At 43.0% G+C, this 22,757-nt stretch overlaps 1 protein-coding gene across 5 annotated transcripts in view; it reads left to right on the forward strand.

Annotated features, from left to right (window-relative positions):
- SAMD4A (sterile alpha motif domain containing 4A) overlaps window positions 1-22,757 on the forward strand; it is a 234,979-nt gene that overhangs the window by 149,364 nt on the left and 62,858 nt on the right. For all 5 annotated transcript variants that reach the window (XM_029237922.1, XM_029237921.1, XM_029237918.1 and 2 more), the window contains exon 3: window positions 2,150-2,668. In XM_029237922.1, coding sequence (XP_029093755.1) covers window positions 2,150-2,668 — 519 coding nt within the window. The remainder of the gene's footprint in view (window positions 1-2,149; window positions 2,669-22,757) is intronic.

A 22,757-nucleotide genomic window follows, 5' to 3' on the forward strand; every position in this document is an offset into this window, starting at 1 on the left:
TTTGTGTCAGTACCATGCTGTCTTGATTACTGTAGCTTTGTATCAACTCTGATAATTTTTAATGACCTTCCCTGGGTCATCTCTGGTCTCTGTTTTTTTTTAATAGATCTTTATTGGAGTATCTGGCCTCTATTATTTTTAAAGCTTGGTATCTGAAACCACCCAGCATGGCTCTAACATGGGCCTGACTAATGCAGAGACAAATAGAAGGAATTATTTCCACTATTAAGTACTTGACTGGTCCTTTTGATATATTACCTCATTTAATCCTATAACACAAGGAGGGACAGGTGCTCTTGGTAGCACTCTTCACTGATGAGGGAGTTGAGGCTCAGAGAGGTTGAGTAACTTACCGAAGTTCCGTTGCCAATTAGGTGCCAGAGCTGGGATTCATGCCCACGTGTGCCTGAGTCTGAAGCCCACATTCTTTCATTACCTACCATGTCTTTCTCGCCTGATACTTTTCATTGAATACAGCCCTTCATCTTGAGAGGCCTTATCCTACACAGCTGGTGCATTTGTAGCTTATGGTCAACACTGACTCTGGAGCTTGTTCTGGTATGTTTGTGCCTCACTAGAATTGTGAAGTCCTTCTGCTAAATTCCAGAAATGCCTTTTCAACCCTGTAGATACTTTGTGAAAGCCCTAGCCCTTCTACAGTCATCACTGGGCCACAGTTGAGGTGTTCAGGTGTTCGGAATGACTTTTCTGGTGGGAGCTTTCTTTCCTATCATCCCAGGCCCCATGGAAAACTATCAGTCTCCAAAACAAGCTACTTTTCAAAGGCCAGTTGAGGCAATTAATCCATGTTTACCTAACGGCAAAAGATTTGTGTTTTGAATAGTAGGGAATAGGAGGGGTTCCTTGGGAGAGTGTTAAAAACAAATCTTTTCATGGATGAACCTTGAAGACATTATGCTAAGTGCAATAAGCTTGTCACAAAAGGGCAAATACTAGAGGGCTTCCCTGATGGCGCAGTGGTTGAGAGTCCGCCTGCCGATGCAGGGGACACGGGTTCGTGCCCCGGTCCGGGAAGATCCCACGTGCCGCGGAGCGGCTGGGCCCGTGAGCCATGGCCGGTGGGCCTGCGCGTCCGGAGCCTGTGCTCCGCAACGGGAGAGGCCACAACAGTGAGCGGCCCACGTACCGCAAAAAAACCAAAACAAACAAACAAACAAAGGGCAAATACTATATAATTCCACTTAAATACAGTAACTAGAGTAGTCAAATATATAGAGACAGAAAGTAGAATGATGATCATCAGGGGATGGGAGAGGGAATGAGGAGTCAGTGTTTCATGGGTACAGAGTTTCAGTTTGGGAAGATAAAGATCTGGAGGTGGATGGTGGTGATGGCGGCACAGCAATATGAATGTACTTAATGCCGCAGAACTGTACACTTAAACACGGTTAAGATGGCAAATATTATGTATATTTTATCATAATAAAAATAACCAAACAGATCTTCTATATTTAAAGAAAAATAGCTTGCTTAGCATGTGTGATCAGAGGTGCCACTGGAGCTAAGTCTTGGGTCTATTGTTCATTCTAGCTTTGAGATCACAGTCATTTTCTGGGTCAGTTTCTCATGAGGAAGGTGCAGGCGTACTTCACTGAGCTGAGGGGTGTCCTTTTTTCCCTGACAGATTTCTCCATCTAGGAAGTTTTACCAACTTCAAACAAATGCCCTTGCCAGGGCTTCAGCCACTTTCCACAAATGTCTGGGGAAGGGAAAGCAGCCATACCTTCGCGGACTCCACTATATGAACCCTTGATTATACTCACTTTTCCATGGAGATTTTCTTATTCCTTCTTCACCTATCTGAGGGTATGCCTAGACTTTCCTAAGAAATAAAATGGCTGTAAATTGTATTTGTTTGTACCGAAGTGGTCATAGCCTCTTTGGAGACCTGCATGAGAATTAGATTGAGCACCCAAACATCTCAGAGCGTTTGTTTCATGTTTCATTGAAGTCATTGTCCCCTGACAACCCGAGGTCAGTTATCCAACTCAATGCAGAGGCTGTTTGGAGAAAATTTATGCAGGGTACATAGATTGAGCCTCTAATCCCCAGGAATTTTCTTTACAGTGTGGTGCTTGGTGCCGCTGTGGGTGTAATTGCTTATTTGCCCTGCATATTTTCTTTTCAGGAATCATTAACCAATGGCAACAGGAATCCAAGGATAAAGTGATATCCCTCCTGTTAACTCACCTGCCTTTGCTGAAGCCAGGAAACCTCGACGCGAAAGTAGAGTATATGAAGCTGCTGCCCCAGATCCTGGCGCACTCCATTGAGCACAACCAGCACATCGAGGAGAGCAGGCAGCTGCTGTCCTATGCTTTGATCCATCCGGCCACTTCGCTGGAAGACCGCAGTGCTTTGGCCATGTGGCTGAACCACTTGGAGGACCGCACGTCGACCAGCTTCGGCGGCCAGAACCGAGGCCGCTCGGACTCTGTGGATTACGGGCAGACGCACTACTATCACCAAAGACAGAACTCCGACGACAAGCTTAATGGGTGGCAGAACTCTAGGGATTCTGGGATTTGCCTCAACGCCTCCAACTGGCAGGACAAAAGCCTGGGGTGTGAGAATGGCCACGTGCCCCTCTACTCCTCTTCATCCGTCCCCACCACAATCAATACGATTGGAACCAGCACAAGTACAAGTAAGTCCCCGAGAAGCCCTTTAGCGCAGTCTGGTTTGGCGACTTGCTGTGTGTGGCATGTCCCACTGGGAATGTCTGCTCTGAGTACCCTGTAACCCTGGGAGAGAAGGGCTGATTGGAATTGGCTGTGGGAAAGGGCTCTTTGGACCCCATCTTTGTTGTTCTTTCAACTCTGGAAAGAGAAAAATGCTGGGCAGCCAAAAATGATTGATGGTCCAAATTCGGGTTACAAATAGACCAAAAAAAAAAGAAAAAATTAAATGAGACAGATTAAGTGGTGAAAGAAGGAAACTTCCTGTTTCCACAAACAGAACACCTTTCACCCGCTATCTTTCACCTGGGGTTTTTGGATTTGCTGAGACACTGAGTTCCCGTGTGATTCTCTAAACGTGATTCTAACCCATGGTTAACCAGACAGCCTCGTGGGCTTTGTGCATTTTCCTTTCTTTTCACTTCTTTTGTTTCTTTTCCTTTCTTTTTTTCTTTCTTTCTTTCTTTTTTTTTTTTTTTTTAAATTTCACCCTGGAATGTTCCCTCCCTTGCATCTCCTGGTTTTAATCCCCAGTTGTCAGGGTCACTTTTCCTCCTGAGCAGGGGGAGCAGGTTTGCTAACTGAGAATGCTGCTCTGTGCTGTGGCCTGGTGTGGATGCTGTGGCCTTCTCTTGCTCAGTCTAACCCCTTAGGAGAGGTGGGGCGGGAATGGCTTTGCGGGAGAGGAGAGCAGAGGACACCCTCCTCCTCTTTTGACCACTAAAGCAAAGTACTCTGCCCACAGCTGGGACCAGGGCCAGGAGTCCTCCTCTCTATGGCTCCCCACTTAGGCTGAGCAAAGTGACAAACATGCCACTGGTGCTTCTGTAAAGTGGCAATGTGGGAGAGTGACCTGCCATTAAACAGAGTTTCCTGATGCTAGTTTGCATGTGTCCCTGAAGACAGCGTCAGTGCATAGATAACTTTCTTGGGGAAAAGCTTTTGCGGTTAGACCTCATGTGCCTGTTAACATGCAGGAACCCCCAATTAAAAGATCTGAGAGGATTAAGGATTGTCAGTGACAGTTTCTTGGCCTCTACCTCCACTCAGATCTTTTGGCTAATGGGCCTTTTTAAATGGCTTTCTCAAATACGTAAGAGTGTTGAATTTTTACTACATTGATTGAAACAGTACTTTAGTGGAATAATCAAAGAAGTACTTAAGATACCACATTGATAATGCCACAACATGAGAGTTTAAAATTCTTTCGTCCGTTTTTATATTTAGATATTGATAATTTTCAAATTTGGGGAATTAGGTGATTATTACATCATTAGTTTATTGTGTAAGAGGTTCTGGTGACAGTTTTTTTCACAGACTAGTAATCCAGGGAACAGTTTCACTAACCTCTGTGTGACAGAGAGTGATGGCTTGAACTATTCAAGCAGACACATGCAGGCTGGGATGACAGAGCTTCTTGGCCGGAGTTTCCTGGGTCGGTGACAGAATCCAGTAATTGTTACAAAACTCTTTGATAGCTGGGAGAGATGCGGGCTCTGAGCTTCCTACCCTCTCAAAACTTGGTCTTTTGTATTTTAAGGGGTTGAGTTTTATGTCATTTGTCTTGAAATTAGTCTTGGGTCATCACATTTCCATCTCTGCTGATTTACACATTCCGGGGTCTTGATAAGATTAGTACAATTTGAGATGGTTATCAGATTGTAGTCAACAGGCACTTTTATATTTCACTGTGGCTACCTCGCCCAACAGAGGGGAGGAAATGCTTAGATGATTGTCATGGCCTCCTAGGCCTTTGAGCCCAGTGTAGTACTTGAGCTGAAAAGGACTTGGAGGTTTAACAAGGTAACTATATTACATATCTTGAGAAGAAAGGGGTTAGAGCCCCTTTTCAGAGCATCAGTAAAGAAGATAAGAGCTCAGATCTCTCCTCCAGAAAGTTTCATTCAAACACTTAGGTCATATCAGCACTTGTATTTCAAGAACATCCCTTTAACAAAACATTAATGACATTGCTTTATCCCTCTGCATTGTCGATGGTGGTTAAATTGTGCTTATCAAAACTGCAATCCTTTGGGTCATTCATTCGCTTGTGCTTCTATCAAATATCTCCTCAGCACCTGGAAGGCAGCTTGACAAAGTGGGCAGGACAAGGACTTTGGTGTCATTGCTTCCTGCATCCAAATCTCAGACCTGAAATTAGCTAACTGCAACTTGGCTGAGTTACTTCACCTCTCTGAGCAAGGTCCCCACTTGTAAAATGGGAACATTCATGATACCTGCCTGCGAGGGTTGTGGTGAGGGTAAATGAGATTATGTACGTAAATGCCCAGCCCTGGCCAGGGCTGGCAACAGTAGGCACTCAGTAAGTGTCTGCTAAATGAATGAGAGAGACTGGGCAAGACAGTGAGAAGCGAAGTGCTAGCACTAACCCCCAGACTCTGTGCCCTCATTTGCATTGTATCTTTCTTGAGCCCAGACCATGCAGCATGGTCTAGGGGGACTTGAGTCTGCTGTGACCATTTCACTGCAATAGAAAATTGTTTGGCCTTAAGTCTTCAGATGCCAAGATAGAAGAGTACCAGCTTGTTTGAGGAAAAGCAAAGAAGGTTGCTGGCTGAAAAAGAGTGAGTGAGGTAGACAGCAGTGGGAGAGGTTGCAGAGGTAAGAGGGAGGGAGACATCCTACAGGGTATTGTGGGTCATTGCAAGAACTTTGACTTTTGCTCTCAGCAATCCCATTGGAGGATTTTTGGCAAACGAGTGATGTGATCTGACTCATGTTTTAAAGGGATTGTTTTGGCTGCTGTGTTAAGTAAGAATAGATTGTACCAGGACAAGGACAGAAACATGAAGACTGGTTAAGAGACTATTGCAGTAATCCAGGCAAGACATTGATGACTTGCACCAGAATGGCTGCAGTAGAAGGGGGGAGAAGTGGTCAAGTCTAGATGTATTTTTGAAAGTACAGCCAAAAGGATTTCCTGACAGAATAAATGAGTTGTGAGGGGAAAAATTCAAGAATGACTTCAGGGTTTTTGCTTACACAACTTGGAAGGATGGTACTGCCATCGGTTGAAATGAGGAAGTCTCTATTATTGAGGAGGTTTGGGGGTAAGATTGGGAGTTCAGTTTCATATATGGTGAGTTTATACATCTGTTAGACAATCAGAGTTGTCTAGTAAGCAATTGGATATATGAGCATGCAGTTTGGGAGAGAAGACTGACCTAAGATAGACATCTGGGAGTTCAGCACATGGGTGATATTTAAAGCTATGAAACTATGAGATGAGATTACCATAGTAGAGATGCAGATAGAGAAGAGAACCAAGGGCTGAGCCTGAGTACCTCAATATGAAGGCTGGGAAAAAGCAGAGGAAGCAGCAAACCAAGGAGAAACCATTGAAGTTGGAGAAAACTCAAGTGTATATATGTGTGTGTGTGTGTGTCAAGGCAAATGAAGAAAAGGTTTCAAGAAGGAAAAAGTGATCAACTGAGTCAAATGCTACTGGTAAGTCCAATAAGATGAGGAATAAGAAGTGACCATTGGATTTATCAAAGAGAGATCTTAGAGATCAGTTGGAAGTGCTTCACACATGATAGGCATTCAAGGGATGAAGAAAGTTGAGTTAGTGATTCCAAAGAGATAAGAAACAAGATAGGGAGAGAAACTAGCTATAAGCTTGATTTTGGATGTATATTGACTTTGAGAAGGTGCTGGCACATAGAGATGGAGAAAATGATACATTAAAAAATAGATGATGGAACCACACAGATTTTTTGAAGGAAGGGATTAAGATGAGGCTAAGAGTAGAGGGCAAAACCTATGTCCTAATCTAACAAGAATCAACCAATTTTCATCCATTTAGACAGAGGAGAGAGTACCTTTTATTGATTACAGAAGTTAAATCAAATGAGATCTCACAGGATCTTTGAGCTGGGGCTTTTCTTCCATGAGATAAGAGAAGAATGGGTTGGGACAATTGAGAGTCTATGAAGCGTCATTTTGGAGAGCATCAAGGTGTTCCAGACGAGAGGGGAGAATCTATTTTCAGTACCTAGCTCTCCTTTTTAAGGCTACTCAGGGGTCTGATGACTGAGAGCAAGAATGTGCAGATTCTTCATCATGAGCCTGTGAGGCCAGAAAGGACCAAGGTATTGGCTGTCACAAATCATGGCCTTTGTATTGACCATCACAAGCAATTCCAAATACAACATGCCTAGAACCTGGCTTAGCACCTTTAGGTTTGCTTTCTGTCTCAAGTGTTCCATAGAAAAAGGAAACTGTCCCGGAAAAGAACCATCCAGGTTTTCTTAAGAGCCCACAGAATTTCACTGTGGAGAGGTCAGTGCCACCTCCATTGCCCCAGACTGACTTTCTAACCATTTTCTACTCTTCACTGGCAGAACTTGACCTGGGAGAAAACTATGTGCTGCAGTTACAAATGAAAGGAACTTGTTTCTATTCAAATCATTGCCGATACATGGTTTTTCTTAGCATTCTTTACATTTGGATTTGAAAACGTGCCAACCTTTGCTAGCCTAGACTGAGGCAAGAACTCAGAAACTTTGCGTTACAGAAATTATTCCAAAGTGCTCCATTTGAACTGCCCAGTTCTTCTACAGTCTCATGGTGTAGCTTGGAACCTTAGTATTTCTTTTATTAATCTAAATTGATTTTTCTGATGATAAAAGCAATACATTAAAATTTGGGGGGGTACCATAGATCATGAACAGTAAATTAACAGTAATCACTGCATCGTGCTTACTACATGGGGTACTCTTCAAAACGCTTTACATAAATATTAGTTCATTTAATTCTTATAACCCCACAATGTGGCTATTATTGTTATTCCCATTTGACAGATAAGGAAACCGAGGCACAGAGAGGCCAAGCAACTTGACCAATGTCACAGACCATCCAAGTCTTGTACCCCAAGTATGCTTGCTTTGCACTGACTCATATACTGAGCATTGTGTCCCAGTTCTTGGTTGACATATTTGCCTCCCCTTCCTGATTATGAACTCTTTGGGGACAGGGGTTTTGTCTTCTTTATCCCTCTTTCCCAGCACCTTGAACACCCTCAAAAAGTCACAGAAATGTTGGAGATGGCAAATTCCTGGCACGTGTTTAGCTGCCACTCTCCTGTGGTAGAGCATCTCTTAGATAATGGCTGTCTCCTGCTAAGCCCAGATGTGGCCTCTGCGTCCTCCTCAATATGCCCCTCACGGCAGCCACTATAATTCAATAAGAGATGGCATGTGAGCTGACGCCTGTCTGCCCGCCCTGCCAGAAACGTTTGCTGAACAGTAGGGACTTAATAAATTCCTGGGCTCACTAGGCAGATGTTCATGAAATTAATGAATTTCCAAAATAAATAAGAAAGTGTCCTTGGGAATTCACTAAATATTTGGCGATAATATTGATCATTTAGCATTCTGTCATCATCCTGACTTACGTTACCACCTTGGTCTCAATACTAACAGACTTTTAGTAACATACTGTGATCTTGATTGTGGAGGTAGTTATATGAATTTATATAGGTAATAAGATGTGCAAATATATACCAAAAAAATAGTGTGTACAAAAACTGCTGAGATCTGAGTAAGGTCTATAGTCTTGTTAAGGGTGTCGTGTTAATGTCAGTTTCCTAGTTTTGGTAATACACTACAGTTGTGTAAGATGCCATTTTGGGCGATGCTGGGGGGATGGGTACATGAGACCTCTCTATGTAGTATTTTTGCAATTTCTTGTAGATCTGTAATTATTTCAAATTGAAAGTTAAAATGTAAAAACTACTGGGGCATCCTGTGCCTTGATATTTCTTGGACTTTGATCCTTGTTTCTCCGCCTTCCTGCAGGGTGGAGGGTCCATCCCTTCATGGAAAGGATGGCTGCTGGGCCCCAGAGAGCCGACACCTGAAACAAAACTACTTCAGCAGGGCAAGGTGAAAAGGAGGAATGTTGTGGGTCTCAGGAAATGGGGCTCCTTTGGGAACCCTGAATCTGCAACTGAAAAAAAAAAAACCAATTCCATCAGCCCCTTAGGCAGCCAAGGCCAGCTCTTTCAAAGATACCAGTTTGGCGCAAGAAGTCCTTTTCTCTCTGCCCTTCACATTTTCTTACAAGGCTGCCAGCTACTTCGAGCTCATTCCAGCCATCCTGTAAAAAACCATTAGAACACAAATATTCAAGGGGAGGAGAGAGAACACTCAACTTTGGGCAGGCCTGATAAGAAGAGGTCTTGGCAAGTGGTCTCCTGGAAACTGAAAAGAGGGGCAAGGCTTGGAGACCTTGCTTCTGTCTTGCAGGCTGCAGGTCATCCCCATCCTAAGCCTTAGGAGCCACTGGTGTCCTTTGGAGTTCCTTTAAAATTTTCATGGAATTATCTTGTCTTTTACCAACAGACTTTCTTTCTTGGTGGAAAATTTCTTCCTCCCCAAAACGTAGCCAACCTGGCATGTAACTGAAAAATTCCCTTCGATCCTTAACCCCTCATTTGCTCTTCAAAGAGGTAACTCTAGTTGCTTTGCTTCCTTTGAGAAGCATTTATAACAGCTGGCATGATATATTTTTAGCTTCAGCTTCCTTTCCCTTTGGGGGAACCTTTTTTTAAATATGGCCCTGGCCTTCCTGATATGACATTGTGAAGATGGCTCAGTGATATCTCAGAGGACCCAATATTGCCACTGCCTGATCCTTCTCCTGTTTCCAAGAGTCCAAAGGTTTTACAGGATGGTGCTTTTCCTCACTATGTCTAGTGTTTGTTTTCTGGGGCTTGGGGAAGAACAATCAGAAAAAACACTATAGTAAGCAAGAAGCCTGCTAGTTTATTATGCATCGGAAATCCCGCTGCTTGGGAAAAGTCAAAGACCTCCATGGTACACATGCCTTGGGTCATGAGGCTGTACCATCCGGCCCCTATCCAGGAGGAGTTTTTTAGACTCTAATGACAGTGAGGGTTATTAAACACTAGATGAGCTCCAGAGGAAGGCAGTAGTGTTTCTAATTCCCCACTGTACTTCAAAAATAGGATGGATTCTGGCTGGAATAAATGGCTTAAATTGGACTAGCCTGGAAGAAGGGAGGAAGAAGATGAACAGCCTGGCTCCTTTAAGACTTTTTCTGAGCCCTGTAGTCTTAGAATTTCTATTATTTCACAAGATTTATAGTCTAACAGTGGCTACTCCACGAACAATGGGACAAAAAAGTCTTCTAATCTTGCATTTACTTATTTTTTTTCTTTTCTCCCTTTTAAGACTTCTGGGGACAAACTCAGGTTACACTGAGGAAAGATGTATCATGAGTGTAGCTTATCTTTGATGTTGTTAACATTAAGCAAATTAAACCCTTGAATTTCATGGTGACAGGTGAGGATAAATTTTAGTAGAAGCAATTACTATTAATCTGAGGTATATTTCGTAACTCTTGAACACTGTAGGTATCATTCCTGCCATCACCTACCCCCACCCCAGTCCTCAACATTCTGCTAGGTAAAATATGGTCTTAGAAAATCTCAGGTGTAAGTCAAGTAAGAGAAGGGATATGCAGATGGGGAAGTGAGGTAGGCAGGGGGCTTCCAAAATCTGGAAAGTGCTATAAAGGATTTTTGTGGATTGGAGAAAGGCTAAAACTCCCAACATACCCTGGGATAATCATTCTTTGCCAAAAGTCTGGACCATTCCCATAGACAAATTCCGTGGCTACAATTAGAGAGTAGAGCCAATGAGAGCACAGGGTTTGCTTTAGAGATTTGTTTCACAGCCAACCTTGTTGAGATGCATCCTTTTGGAAAAGCCCAGCAAAACCCATATGGAGCTAAAAATTTATAACAGATTATTTTATACTTTAGCCTTCTCCTTTGCACAGTAAGACATTGCAATGCAAAGGGAATTATAAGGCTATAAGTGGCATTTTAGATATTCAAGTTTGGGGTATAAATGATGAGGCAGTCTTGATCAAAATCAAGAACTTGGCTTTGAAGTCAGATGTCTTGGTTTTAAATTCCAGCCCCACCAATGACTGGGTATGTGACCATGGACAAGTTACTTGACCTCTAAACCTCCTTTCCTCATCCATAAAATGGGAATACATTTCGGTAGGAGATCTCTTAATTGGCTTGATAGGGTGGATGGTTGATGTGTTAATTGCAATAGCTGTTTAAAGCAGGAAATCATAAAAAAGGCTTAAGACCTTAAACATATTGTTTTAACTTAAAGTGTAAATACATTCATGTGCCATCTTTTGTATCGCGAGATGGTCCTTTCTTTGAGGATAGGGTTCCTGACTGAGGCTGCTATTTGTTTTTCCTGTATAAATCACACGCTTGATGCATTATTGTCTGTTTTCCTTAAAATGGAACCGGAATTTGAAGACATTTGCAAAAACAGAGCACAGAATCTTTCTAGATTCTGGTTTTTCTCTTTTTATATTTTAGCTTATACTTTTCTCACTAACACTGAATTCAACAGTAGATTTTTTAAAAGTAAAACAATGGATATTTCTAAAGCTTGTAACAAAGTTTTTAAGCAGTTAACTTTATTTATAATTCATATGTTATTTCTGTTATACTTTTTAAAGTGATACATTTACAATAGTAAGTACAACTGGCATAAATAGATTTGGTGACAAATTCAACCTTCTCTTGGTACACCAATAAGTCAGCTGATGGGAGCAGAAGTGCCAAGTAAATTCTAGTTTGTAAAGAGTCCGTGAGCCACGGGCATCTGTGAATAATTGGAAGGGAATGGAAAGTACTGGTTGGTCCAATAAGTTGGTTAAGTGAAGATGAGTTAAGAGAGCTTCTTAGGGTTGTGGGGATTAAATGAAAAATGCATGTAAAGCACTTGCCAATAGGAGATACTCAACAGATAATAGCCCTCATTATTATTATTTCTGCACTGGTTGTTAATGCTGATACAAGTAAGGGGTGGTTCATCCACCAGCCCAGGCTCTGCGGTAAACTAGGGTGGAATAGGCTTCCTAGGGCAGCTCTATGACATGGCTCTTCCAATAGGCTCAATTGAAATCAAGATACTTTGAGTCAGCTCTGTAGAGAGCTGCCTTCCCCAAATACCTATATCCCCATAAGGACTGTTGCAGTGATGTATCTTACTAAATAGCTTAAAATGGGCCAGAAGCAAAAGAAAGAATAAGAATAGGTAAAATTTTGTTGTTGCTTCTTTGGGATCCACTGCTAACAGGAATAACTTTTTAAATTGGCGATAAGTGTAAGGATATTTTTCACATTTATTAAAATGATCCTTAAGTAACAGAATAAGATTTAATAGAGATAAATGAGGCTATGCACATAGCTGCAGGCTAGGGAAGTGTGGCCAGTCCCGAGAGAGCAGAGTGTTTGGAAGGAGAGAGTAGTGGCCTAGGAAAGTCACTCCATCTCCAACTCAGTGTGGGATCCTGCACTGTCAGGAACTCTTCTTTATCAAGGCATGAGGTTGGATGACCCCTAAGGATCCTGTATGGTGCTTTCATTCTATGCTTCCAGACTTAGTGGGCAGGTGGCTCTAATTCCCGCCTCAAGCTGCATTTCTAAACACAGAGAATGTGGCCTTCCCAAACACTTTCAGGAGCTGGAGAGAGAACTTGCTGAGAAAAGATGTGGATGTGAGGGCCTGGCTAGAATGATGCCTGGTCTGCATCCACTGGGTGCATTGGGAGGAAGCTCAGGACTGCAGCATGTTCGGAAAGTTGGAAGAATTTTGGAGTAGTCATTAGGCCTCAGGGAGATAGTTTGTGAGAAAGGGGATTGTTCACCCATGTTCATCGTTATCCGAGAAATTGGTGCCTGCAATATTGCTATTAACTCGGACAGGCTTAGCAGGATAATTTCAATATCCCGACTGAATGTTATATATAAATATTGTTGTAAAAGTCAGAGCTCACTGCAAGTACAATAATGGCATCTTTGGCTAAAAATGACCGTTTGTTACATTTTGGCAAGGTAGCTCCAAATTCACCTGGAATCTCAAAGCATTGTGGGCTCCCCTACAAAGCCTGAGAGGTTTTGATTCCCAAGAGTGTCTCTAATTTGGTTATAAGGCTGACAGTGTGACTGAGGTCAGCCAGTCCCTGAATCGGGATCTGAGCTGCAGACCCTAAATTCAAGGTAAGCCTTGTCATATAGCTCACGGCTGTTCAGGAATGAGTTTTGTCAATAGTCAGCGAGGGTGGATGTCTTGCAAGCAAAGATGTGTTGCTTGAATGCTTTCTTTTTAATCTGTGCAGTTTGTGAGAAAGAATTTAAAGCTTTGTATGGTCACAGTTCTTTCCCTAATTTTCTGTTGGTGATGATCTCTCTCTAGCTGGAGACAGCTGCATAATTTTTATTTGCTTCTAGAGTTATTCTCTTGATCCTCTTCCCCAGCCACTCCATCTGTATGCAGTTCAGAGAGCAGGCTAATTATGGGGTACTGGAGAAGCAGTTGCTCAGAGAAAAGCTCTTTAAGTGCTCGACTCGGGTAGCTCAACGCCAGGGTCATGCTCGTGACCATCTCCTCATTCACGTCCACACGTCTGCTTGTGAGCTGCCTTCCATCCTCTTGCAGTTGCATGAACAAACTTTTTAGAAAGGTCAACATGAGAAACAAGTGCTTTTTCTTAAAGGACAGAGCAAGTAAAGGATTTCATGCTTACTTCTTAGGTCTTCACACTGGAAAAATAGCCACCAAGTGGCCGAGAACAAAGATATGTTCCTATACTTAACACAGGTTTTGTATTTTTGGCTGCCCCTGCACTGGCTTAGGAGCAAGACGCTTCATACACTCAGGGGTCAAACTCTCAAACTGGTGTGACTCCAAGCAAAAGGGCTGCTGAAATTCCTTGACCCAGGAGATTGCTTTGCCCGCAGGTCAGTTTTTTCAACTCCACTTCATCATATCGGGTAATTGATTTACTTCTGGAGATGTTGACCCTATGAGACCTCTCTGCCACCTAAATGGCATGGGCTGAGAGATACAAAACACTTAAGAATCCTGACTTTGGGAAGAGGGTACAGAGAAATACCTTTCCCCTCTGCCCCTCCCTCTTTTAAATCAATCAGCTTAGATTCTGTTGGAATCATCTAGACTGGCAAAGACTTGGGGCCCTTGGTTGAGCTGTTAGAACTCTAGAAGAAGCCTGCTTGAAAGCCAGATTTGTCTTCGATGTAAAGAGTCTATAGACTCCCACTAATTATTAGAGAAATGCAAATCAAAACTACAATGAGGGGCTTCCCTGGTGGCGCAGTGGTTGAGAGTCCGCCTGCCGATGCAGGGGACATGGGTTCGTGCCCCGGTCTGGGAAGATCCCACATGCCGCGGAGCGGCTGGGCCCGTGAGCCACGGCCGCTGAGACTGAGCATCCGGAGCCTGTGGTCTGCAACGGGAGAGGCCACAACAGTGAGGGGCCCGCGTACTGCAAAAAAAAAAAAAAAACTACAATGAGGTATCACCTCACACCAGTTAGAATGAGCATCGTCAGAAAATCTACAAAAAACAAACGCTGGAGAGGGTGTGGAGAAAAGGGAACCGGCTTGCACTGTTGGTGGGAATGTAAATTGATACAGCCACTATGGAGAATAGTATGGAGGTTCCTTAAAAAACTAAAAATAGAATTACCATATGACCCAGCAATCCCACTACTGGGCATATACCCTGAGAAAAACATAATTCAAAAACACACATGCACCCCAATGTTCATTGCAGCACTGTTTACAATAGCCAGGTCATGGAAGCAACCTAAATGCCCATCGACAGACAAATGGATAAAGAAGATGTGGTACATATATACAATGGAATATTACTCAGCCATAAGAAGGAACGAAATTGGGTCGTTTGTAGAGACGTGGATGGACCTAGAGACTGTCATACAGAGTGAAGTAAGTCAGAAAGAGAAAAGCAAACATTGTATATTAACGGAACCTAGAAAAATGGTACAGATGAACCAGTTTGCAGGGCAGAAATAGAGACACAGGTGTAGAGAACAAACATATGGGCACCAAGGTGGGGAAGTGGCAGGAAGGGTGGTGATGGTGGTGGGATGAACTGGGAGATTGGGATTGACATGTATACACTAATATGTATAAAATGGATAACTAATAAGAACCTGCTGTATAAAATAAATAAAATTAAATTTAAAAATTAAAAAAAAAATCTATAGACTCCCAATACCACATCTTTCCAATGGGAACTTTGATGAAATTTCCACCTCAAACAAATCCATGATGGTCATAAGGATCCCATTGGGAACCTGATCTCTAAGCCCATCACAAGTAGAGTTGGGTCTTCCTTTGGTGCTGGAGAAGTTTGCTTTTCCTCAAGTCCCACAGTTCAAATATGAGTCTGACTCTCCTGAATTGCCCCGGTTTGCATCACCACCCAAATCTATCCATGGAGGTGGCCTAGTTTTTACGATTGAAGGGAGAGTTTGGGCAAATAATCCCATATTTCTCAACGTTCCCTCCTCTGTTATACTTTGGCTAATTCAAGAACACATTCTGGTAGAATGGATCTGGCAGGGTTGCTAATTTACACTGATGGCAGAATCAGAGTCCAGAAAGGTCTCAGGCAATATCCACTTGTGGTTCAGAGCACATGCTTTGGAGTCAGACCAACCTGGGTCTGACTGATTCCACTGATTCCCAGTTCCACTGATGACTAGCTGTGTGACCTTGGAGAGATGCCTTAAGCTCTCTTGGCCTTTATTTTCTCATATTTAAGAAGGGGATAATAATCCCCACCCATGAGTGATTGTGAAATTCCTCTCTGAGCCTAAGTACAGTCCTTTTTTTTTGAAGACAAAGATTTTACACCAGCCCTCCTGATCTTAAAACTTGTGCCCCTTCAGTTCTAGGAAATTTTCTCAAATTTTAAAAATAATTCTCTCTGATTTTGATCAGGTAATAGCTTTTCTCTTTTGATCATCTAATTTTCTTAACTTTCCCTTTCTTGTTTTCAATCTTTTTGCTCTACTTTTAGTCTTCCTGTTCTACTTTCTGGTTGATATCTTTATCTTCTACACCTACTATATAATTTTTAATTTTTGCTATTATATTTTCAAATGGCAAGTGTTCTTGTTCTTTGAATGTTCCTTTTCGTATTGCATTCTGTTCTTGTTTCATGAGTGCAAACCTTTTCTAATATCTCTAAAGATGTTACAGTTGAGTTTTGGAGTCTTTTTCGGCTCCCAACATTGTCTGTGCTTCCTTGAGTTAATTTTTCTGTTTGTTTTGGACCCTGTATCTCAAGCAAATGTCCTTTCATTTAAAAGGAAGGCACTAGAACTTGTGTGTATGAATTTCACCATGAAGAGATCTGTTTGGGCCTGGCCAGGCTGTTTCCTGGGGACTCACAGCAGTAATTCTTTTCTCATGAACTAGTCCATTTCCCCTAGAGGAATCCTTTTCTCCTTCTGGAAGATACAGGCCTGGCTGCCTGGGTCCTGGGGGCTGTCAGGAGAAAGATGCTAAGAAGATAGGATAGTTGCCTGATTTTGTGGGGTGGGAGAGAGTATCTGAGGTTGTCCCTGTACCTTAGACATACTTTCTACCAAACCTCCTGTCTTCAGCCCCTCCCAGCACCCCTGCCTTCAGAGGTACCTGATCTTGGAGTCCTAATCTTCTTGGGAATTCTGCAGCGTAAACTGTCATGCTTCCATTGCTGTGGGCATATGTGTCCCCTTTCTTTGGTCTACTGAGTCAGTTACCTTCATGTCCTTCTGTTTCCCAGCTTCCAAAATTTTGTTGATTTCAGTGGTCTACTTATACCCATTGTCATCTCCTGTCATTTCTCTGTGTCCTTTTCCTTGTGCATTTATGCCTTTGCTGTCTTTTTAATGAGTTTCCCGAAGGAACGGTAATATCTCCATATGTTGGAAGTCTATTTTAACTTGTTGATTTGTTTATTATCTGTCTCTCCCACTTGATTATAAATTCCAAGAGGCCAGGGACCTGGCCTTGTTCACTATAGTATGCCTACTGTCCAAAACACTCCCTGGCGTATCATGGGTGTTGAATAAATACTTAATGAATGTATGCATGAACGAATGACATGTAATATAGATCTCTTTGTACAATGCTTACAGCCCAATAAATGATAACTATCTTAAGCATAATTATTTCTATCTTTGAAGATTAAGTATTGAAACCAAACTTTATGCTACTCACAGCCATTGATTTTAAATGGGGACAAATCTATCTCTTAAGTTAAAATCTTTAATGAGAAGCATCTGAAATATCTTACCTCCCCTAGAGCACCTTCTTCAAGCCCAAACTTTTCCTGATAGTGATCTTCCCACCATAACTCTCTTTACTGATAGGATGTCACCTGTTTCTGTTAAATTAAGGTCTGCATTTGAAAGGTAAGAGACTGCCTGAAGATCCCATTTCCTAGTAGAAGCACTCCTGGAACTAGTTCCCCTCGTTCATAATGTGACCTTCTGCCTGTCACCTACCTTCCTTCAGTTTCCATTGTCTTATCTGGAAAGTAGGCTGGGGAGAACAGAAAGATTGATTAAATGATCCCTGAAGCTTTTGCAGGCTCTAAAATGACAGATTCTGTGGTTCTGATAATTACCAAGTGTCAATAAATAACCATCTCTAGGGCCCAGGTATTACGATAGTGACATCCCTGTGAAATTGCCCAATCTTTTCAAATGGCAGATTGGTCAATTCATTAGATAATTAGGTATATAAATGATGGCTTCCAGGTATACATATAGACATCCCAGTTTTAAACATCTGCATAAATATATTGTCACAATAAAAACCACAGAATTAAATAAATACAACCCCAACTGATTAATAGGATTAACTGTAGTAGAGAAACCAGCCTTCCCCTGGTGAAGATTCTGGCCGAAGAAGGTGTTGCTTTTTCCAATCTCCAGACAATCCCTGACTTCACATCAATGCTGGCAATCTCTCTGACCACTTTGGCAAAAACAAGAGCGTCCTGTGGCAGGTCTTGAGTGGCGGATGGCTGAACAGTGGTGGGCAGCCAATATGAGAAAAACAGGTGCACAGAGTGCCCAGAACTGGAAAATGCCAACCCACTGTGAAGATGCAACAGCTCTGCTTCTGGAAAAACCCAATGGCATACTGTTGTTTTTGGAGACCCTAGACCCTGCTGTGTTTGGGTTACATTGTTTATGACGTTGTACATAGACCTCAACATTGGGGTCCTGCAGTGTGTTACTCTGGTGTTAAACGAGGGATTATCTGTTTTAAATCGCAGATCTATTAATCTCCCCCTCTCTATCAATGACATTGATATAAAGACTAATGACCATTGATGTAACTTGAATAATAAAGACCAAAAACATAGGGGCTCTAGTATTAGCTTCAATATCAGTTTTGTTGAGTGACCTTGGCAATTGCTGTTATCTCTTTCAGCCTCTGGTTCCTTAAGTGATACAAAGGCAAGGGGGTAGACTGGATGATTTCTAAATCATATTCTTAAAGAAGTCCTTTCCTCTTTTAAAGTTCTGGAATTCTGAGATAGTTGGGGAGTAAATAAATGAGGAAAACAAATTGTGGTGCTCCTGACACCTTCCAGTCTTCTGAAAATAATATTCTTGGAGGAAGGGCCTAGTAAATGCAACACCATCTTTAAAACCCCATCAGGACCAACTCCATTGGGTATCTAAACAACAACAACGACTTTTCAATAAAACATAGGGGGACTTCCCTGGCGGTCCAGTGGTTAAGACTTCGCCTTCCGATGCAGGGGGTGCAGGTTCGATCCCTGGTCGGGGAGCTAAGATCCCACATGCCTCATGGCCAAAAAAACAAAACATAAAAGAACAGAGCAATATTGTAACCGATTCAATAAAGACTTTAAAAACCAATTCTCTTAAGGGCTTGACTCAGGAATGAGGAGCTCTATACCCACCCTATTGGGCACCTGGTGAGTCAGTGTTCATTTTATGGGGATGCTTCTTGAAGCACAGCTTTCTGTTTAGGGAAACTTCATGGTTATCTTACATCTTTGAAGGGGGAATAAAAACTAGGTTGTTTCTCTTAAGTCTGCTTCTCCTCTAGCATTTAATTTTTTTGTTGTTTGTTTGTTTTGGCCATGCTGTGCAGCATGCAGGATCTTAGTTCCCAGACCAGGGGTCGAACATGTGCCCCCTGCAGTGGGAGCATGGAGTCCTAACCTCTGGACTGCCAGGGAATTCCCTCTAGCCTTTAATTTAAAATGAAAGGATCTTTGTTTGGCTTTTTGATGCAAATGCTCATCTGGCTCTGCCCTCAGAACACCCACACAAGACCAAAACCATAAGCTCTGTGAGCCGGTCAGGGAAAGCCCAAGTGGAAAAGAGATGCTTCCTAGGCAGCTGAGCAGGTGATTTCTAATTCAGTTATAGGGAATCTTCACGCTACTCAGAGCCGCGGATTTTAAGTGACTGCATGGAATAGCCAAAGAAACAACATGCACATTTACCATAGAAGCAAGAGAGAATAGAAGAGCTTTTCTGACTTTTATGCATTTCTCCTGACACTGTCATTCTCAAATGGAGAGCCAGGATTCAGAGAGGCGTCTTGGTCCTGGTGCATTACCACCTCCTCAAAAACTCTGATTAGTCCTTGAGATACTGTAGCAAATTAATTGAAATTGAAATCACCTAAAATTTTTACTTCCTTCAGCAATTCTTCACCTTCATGCAAAGTGTTACTTAAAATATTAACAATGCCTTACAGCTCGTAGCAGCTGTGTGCTTCTGAATGATAGAAGATGATGGCTTAATAAGTGATAGAAGATACTGTTTGCATCTGTGCTGCCCTGTCTTTTATTATTCTCTTTTTTGGCACCTGTAGCCCTAGTCACTAGCGTAGTGCCCTGTGCATAGAAATGTTAGCTAAGTGTTTGTTGGATGAGTGAGTGAATAAGGCAGTTAGCTTAAAGGTAAAAAATGTATTTCAAAAGGATCTTGCATACATCATCTTAGAGGGCCTTCGTCATCCTTCCTAATACCCAGCATATGCCTAACACAGAGCAGATGCTCAGCGAGTATTGGATTGATGGATAGATGGATAGATGGATAGATGGATGGATGGATGGATGGATAATACGGACAGCACGTGATCCCACAGCAACCCTGGGAGGTATGTAGGAGAGGTATTATCACTGTTATAACTATTTTCCAGATGAGTACCATGAGACCCTGAATGAGGAGGCAGCGGACCTGCCCCGGGTTTTGGATATTGAGTGTTCAGTGTCAAGGCCCAGTGTCAGGGCTGGAGTTCTTTCTTCCATGAGAAACAGTGTGGAGTTGGGCTGAAGAACACAAGTGAAGCTTGCAAGTCAGAGAAGCTTGGGTTTTGAACCTGGCCCTCGCCCCTTCCTAGCTGTGTGATCTTTGCCAAGCCCCTTACCCTCTGCACCTCAGCTTCCTCCCGGTAAAACGTGTGTTTGTGTGTTTGTTCGTGGGGGAGGAGTAATGATAGAACCCACCGCATAAGGCATTAAATGAGGAGTGACTGGAACAATGTGAGGGCGCATTTGGCAGTGCCCAACGCTCGGCCGGCCTTAGTGATGGTAGCTGGTGCTGCGGTTGTGCTCACCCTCGTGTGGCCTCCTCTTCAGGGAGAAGGTTCAGGAAAGGTGGTCCTAAGGATGTGCTTTTGGGTTGTGTTTGGGGAAAGGACAGTACAGTATCCCCAGCCTAGGGCCGGGAAGAAAGAAAGAGACTAAAGAGACAGAGCATTCATTCCTTCAGTCACCCTTCCATGAAAGCCTAAAATGTGCGGGAGAAAGGAGAGCATTGGGATGAGCCAGGAAGGGGAGGGATGAGATCAGTTAGTGCCTTCCCTGGTGCAGAATGTAGTCTGCAGTGAGCAGCTGGCAGCTCCTTTACCCTGACACCCTCGCTGGATGTCCTATCAGTATTACAAGGCAGACTTTTTTAAAAATATGGGGAAATAAACAATGCGAGGAAAATGTCTTGTCCAAATGAGAATGGCACTGCATAAATATGCTAATAGCATCATAGCCGATTGGCTTAGAGAGGGGCTGAGAGATCATCCTCTGGGCTGTAATGGCTTTTTCATTGTTGTGCCCTCAGCTTGTAGAGCTTGACACACGGGCACCCAACAAATGTCTGATGAATGAGTGAAGGAAGGAGTTCATCTAGTCCAGCCTCCTTGTTTTGCATATGAGGAACCCAGTGTCACCTAGCTGTGTTATACGTTCTTAGCTTGAATTTCTAAATATAATGGAAGTACTTAGAATCTTCAGTAAGGACTTCTGGCAATCGGTGTTGCTTACCACTATCAGGACAAAGAGAAGATCTCGAGAGGGTTTCTTTTCCTTTTTTTTTTTTTTTGTGGTATGCGGGCCTCTCACTGTTGTGGCTTCTTCTCCCGTTGCGCAGGCTCAGCGGCCATGGTTCACGGGCCCAGCCGCTCCGCGGCACGTGGGATCTTCCCGGACCGGGGCACGAACCCGTGTCCCCTGCATCGGCAGGCGGACTCTCAACCACTGCGCCACCAGGGAAGCCGAGGGGTTCTTTTCATTAATGGAAAAGAAGGTGATTCACGTGCCCTGACCCTCCAAAATGGAAATGAAACGCGAACACTTAAAATGAGTGAGAGGAAAGGAAAGACCAGGTTGAGTCTGAATCAAAGGAGCGTTATTCTGATTGGGGCAGAGAAAAGATTGTCTGTAGATAAGAATTCTGAAAGAACAAGGAAGACACTTCTTTTGGTATGACAGCCCACGGTAGAAAATTCATCTCTTGTAAATCTGTGAAACACTATCCAGCAATCAGAGATATTTTTCATACTGCACATAATACACTGAAAACGCTCCATGAATATCATTAGACTGGCTAGTACTTTGAGTTGATCTTTCAGTTAGCAGTGTTGGTTTATATTGGGTTATTCTTACTCTGACGACTAATAACTAATATTTCTGTAGGACTTCACAGTTTAAAAAACACTTTCATGTACAGTAAATGATTTAATTTTTCAGCAATCTTATGATGGAGCCTTTGATAGCTACTGCTGGAGAAAACTGAGGCACAGAATGGCCACATGTCTTCCAACCCAAATCCCAAATTCTTATTCAGCAGGCTGCATTTCCTATAGATGATGCCTCCCCCAGTGTCAACAGAACAGGTGTCAAGCCAGTAAGTCAGAGCTGGGTGTGTAGCCAGTACATCTTAACCTTGAATGTGCACACAAATCTCCTGGGATCTTAAAATGCAGGTCCTAATTCTGGGTCTGGGGTGAGGCCTGAGAGTCCAGCCTTTCTAACAAGTTCCCAGATGTCGCTGATGCTGCCGGTTCATGGATCTAGAACACATTTTTTGCTGCTTGTGGATCAGTTATGCTCTCACCTACCGAATTTCCAGACCAGGAGAGAATGTACTCAGAGCTTTCTGCAGCTGATTCATGTCCAGAGAGAGCCTGAGGCTGACCCCTGACCCTCTCTTCCTGCCTAGCAAGGATGAAATGGCCACAGCAAGAGGCAGGCACTATTGCCCAGGAGTCAAAACATTGTATAGGGAGTCTTTAGAAATTTCTGCCCAGATATCATTCACATTGGAATTCTGGTTCCAAAATATCTATTTTACCTGGAGGGCAGGACAAGAGTGATAAAATCCTGGGCTGAAGAGCCTGAGCAGAATTCTGCATGTGAAGCCAAAGCGATGATGTGTATGTTTTCTTTTGAAGTGACTTAAAGAGTAAAAAAGTGCCCATTCTTTGGGGGCATTTTATTAAGACCAGGCGGCCAACCTGGGGAGGTTTGCAATGTCCAGGATGTGGGCAGAGTTTGAGGGGAACACTGAGGTAAGAAGGCAGCCCAGGACGGTGGTTCTCAGCCTGGCTAGCCATTAAAACCACTCACATGCATCAGAAAATATGAATGCTCTGACTCCATTACAGGGATTTTCAGTTACTTGGTCTGGGCTGGGATCTGGGCACTGGGATTATTTTTAAGGCTCCAGAGGGGTTGAATGTGCAGCCAAGGTTGAGAACTGCTAGCCTAAGACAAAAATGCTCCAGGATGGAAGACGGAATGAAGAATTGTATCCATAACTATATTAGTCAGTTCTCATTATTTGCAGTGCCGATGTTCTGTGAAGTCCCTGTGAACACTGAAT

Source organism: Monodon monoceros, unplaced genomic scaffold (assembly GCF_005190385.1).
Source record: "Monodon monoceros isolate NGI ecotype Baffin Bay Population unplaced genomic scaffold, NGI_Narwhal_1 Super_Scaffold_21, whole genome shotgun sequence".
NCBI classification, from domain to species: Eukaryota; Metazoa; Chordata; class Mammalia; order Artiodactyla; family Monodontidae; genus Monodon; species Monodon monoceros.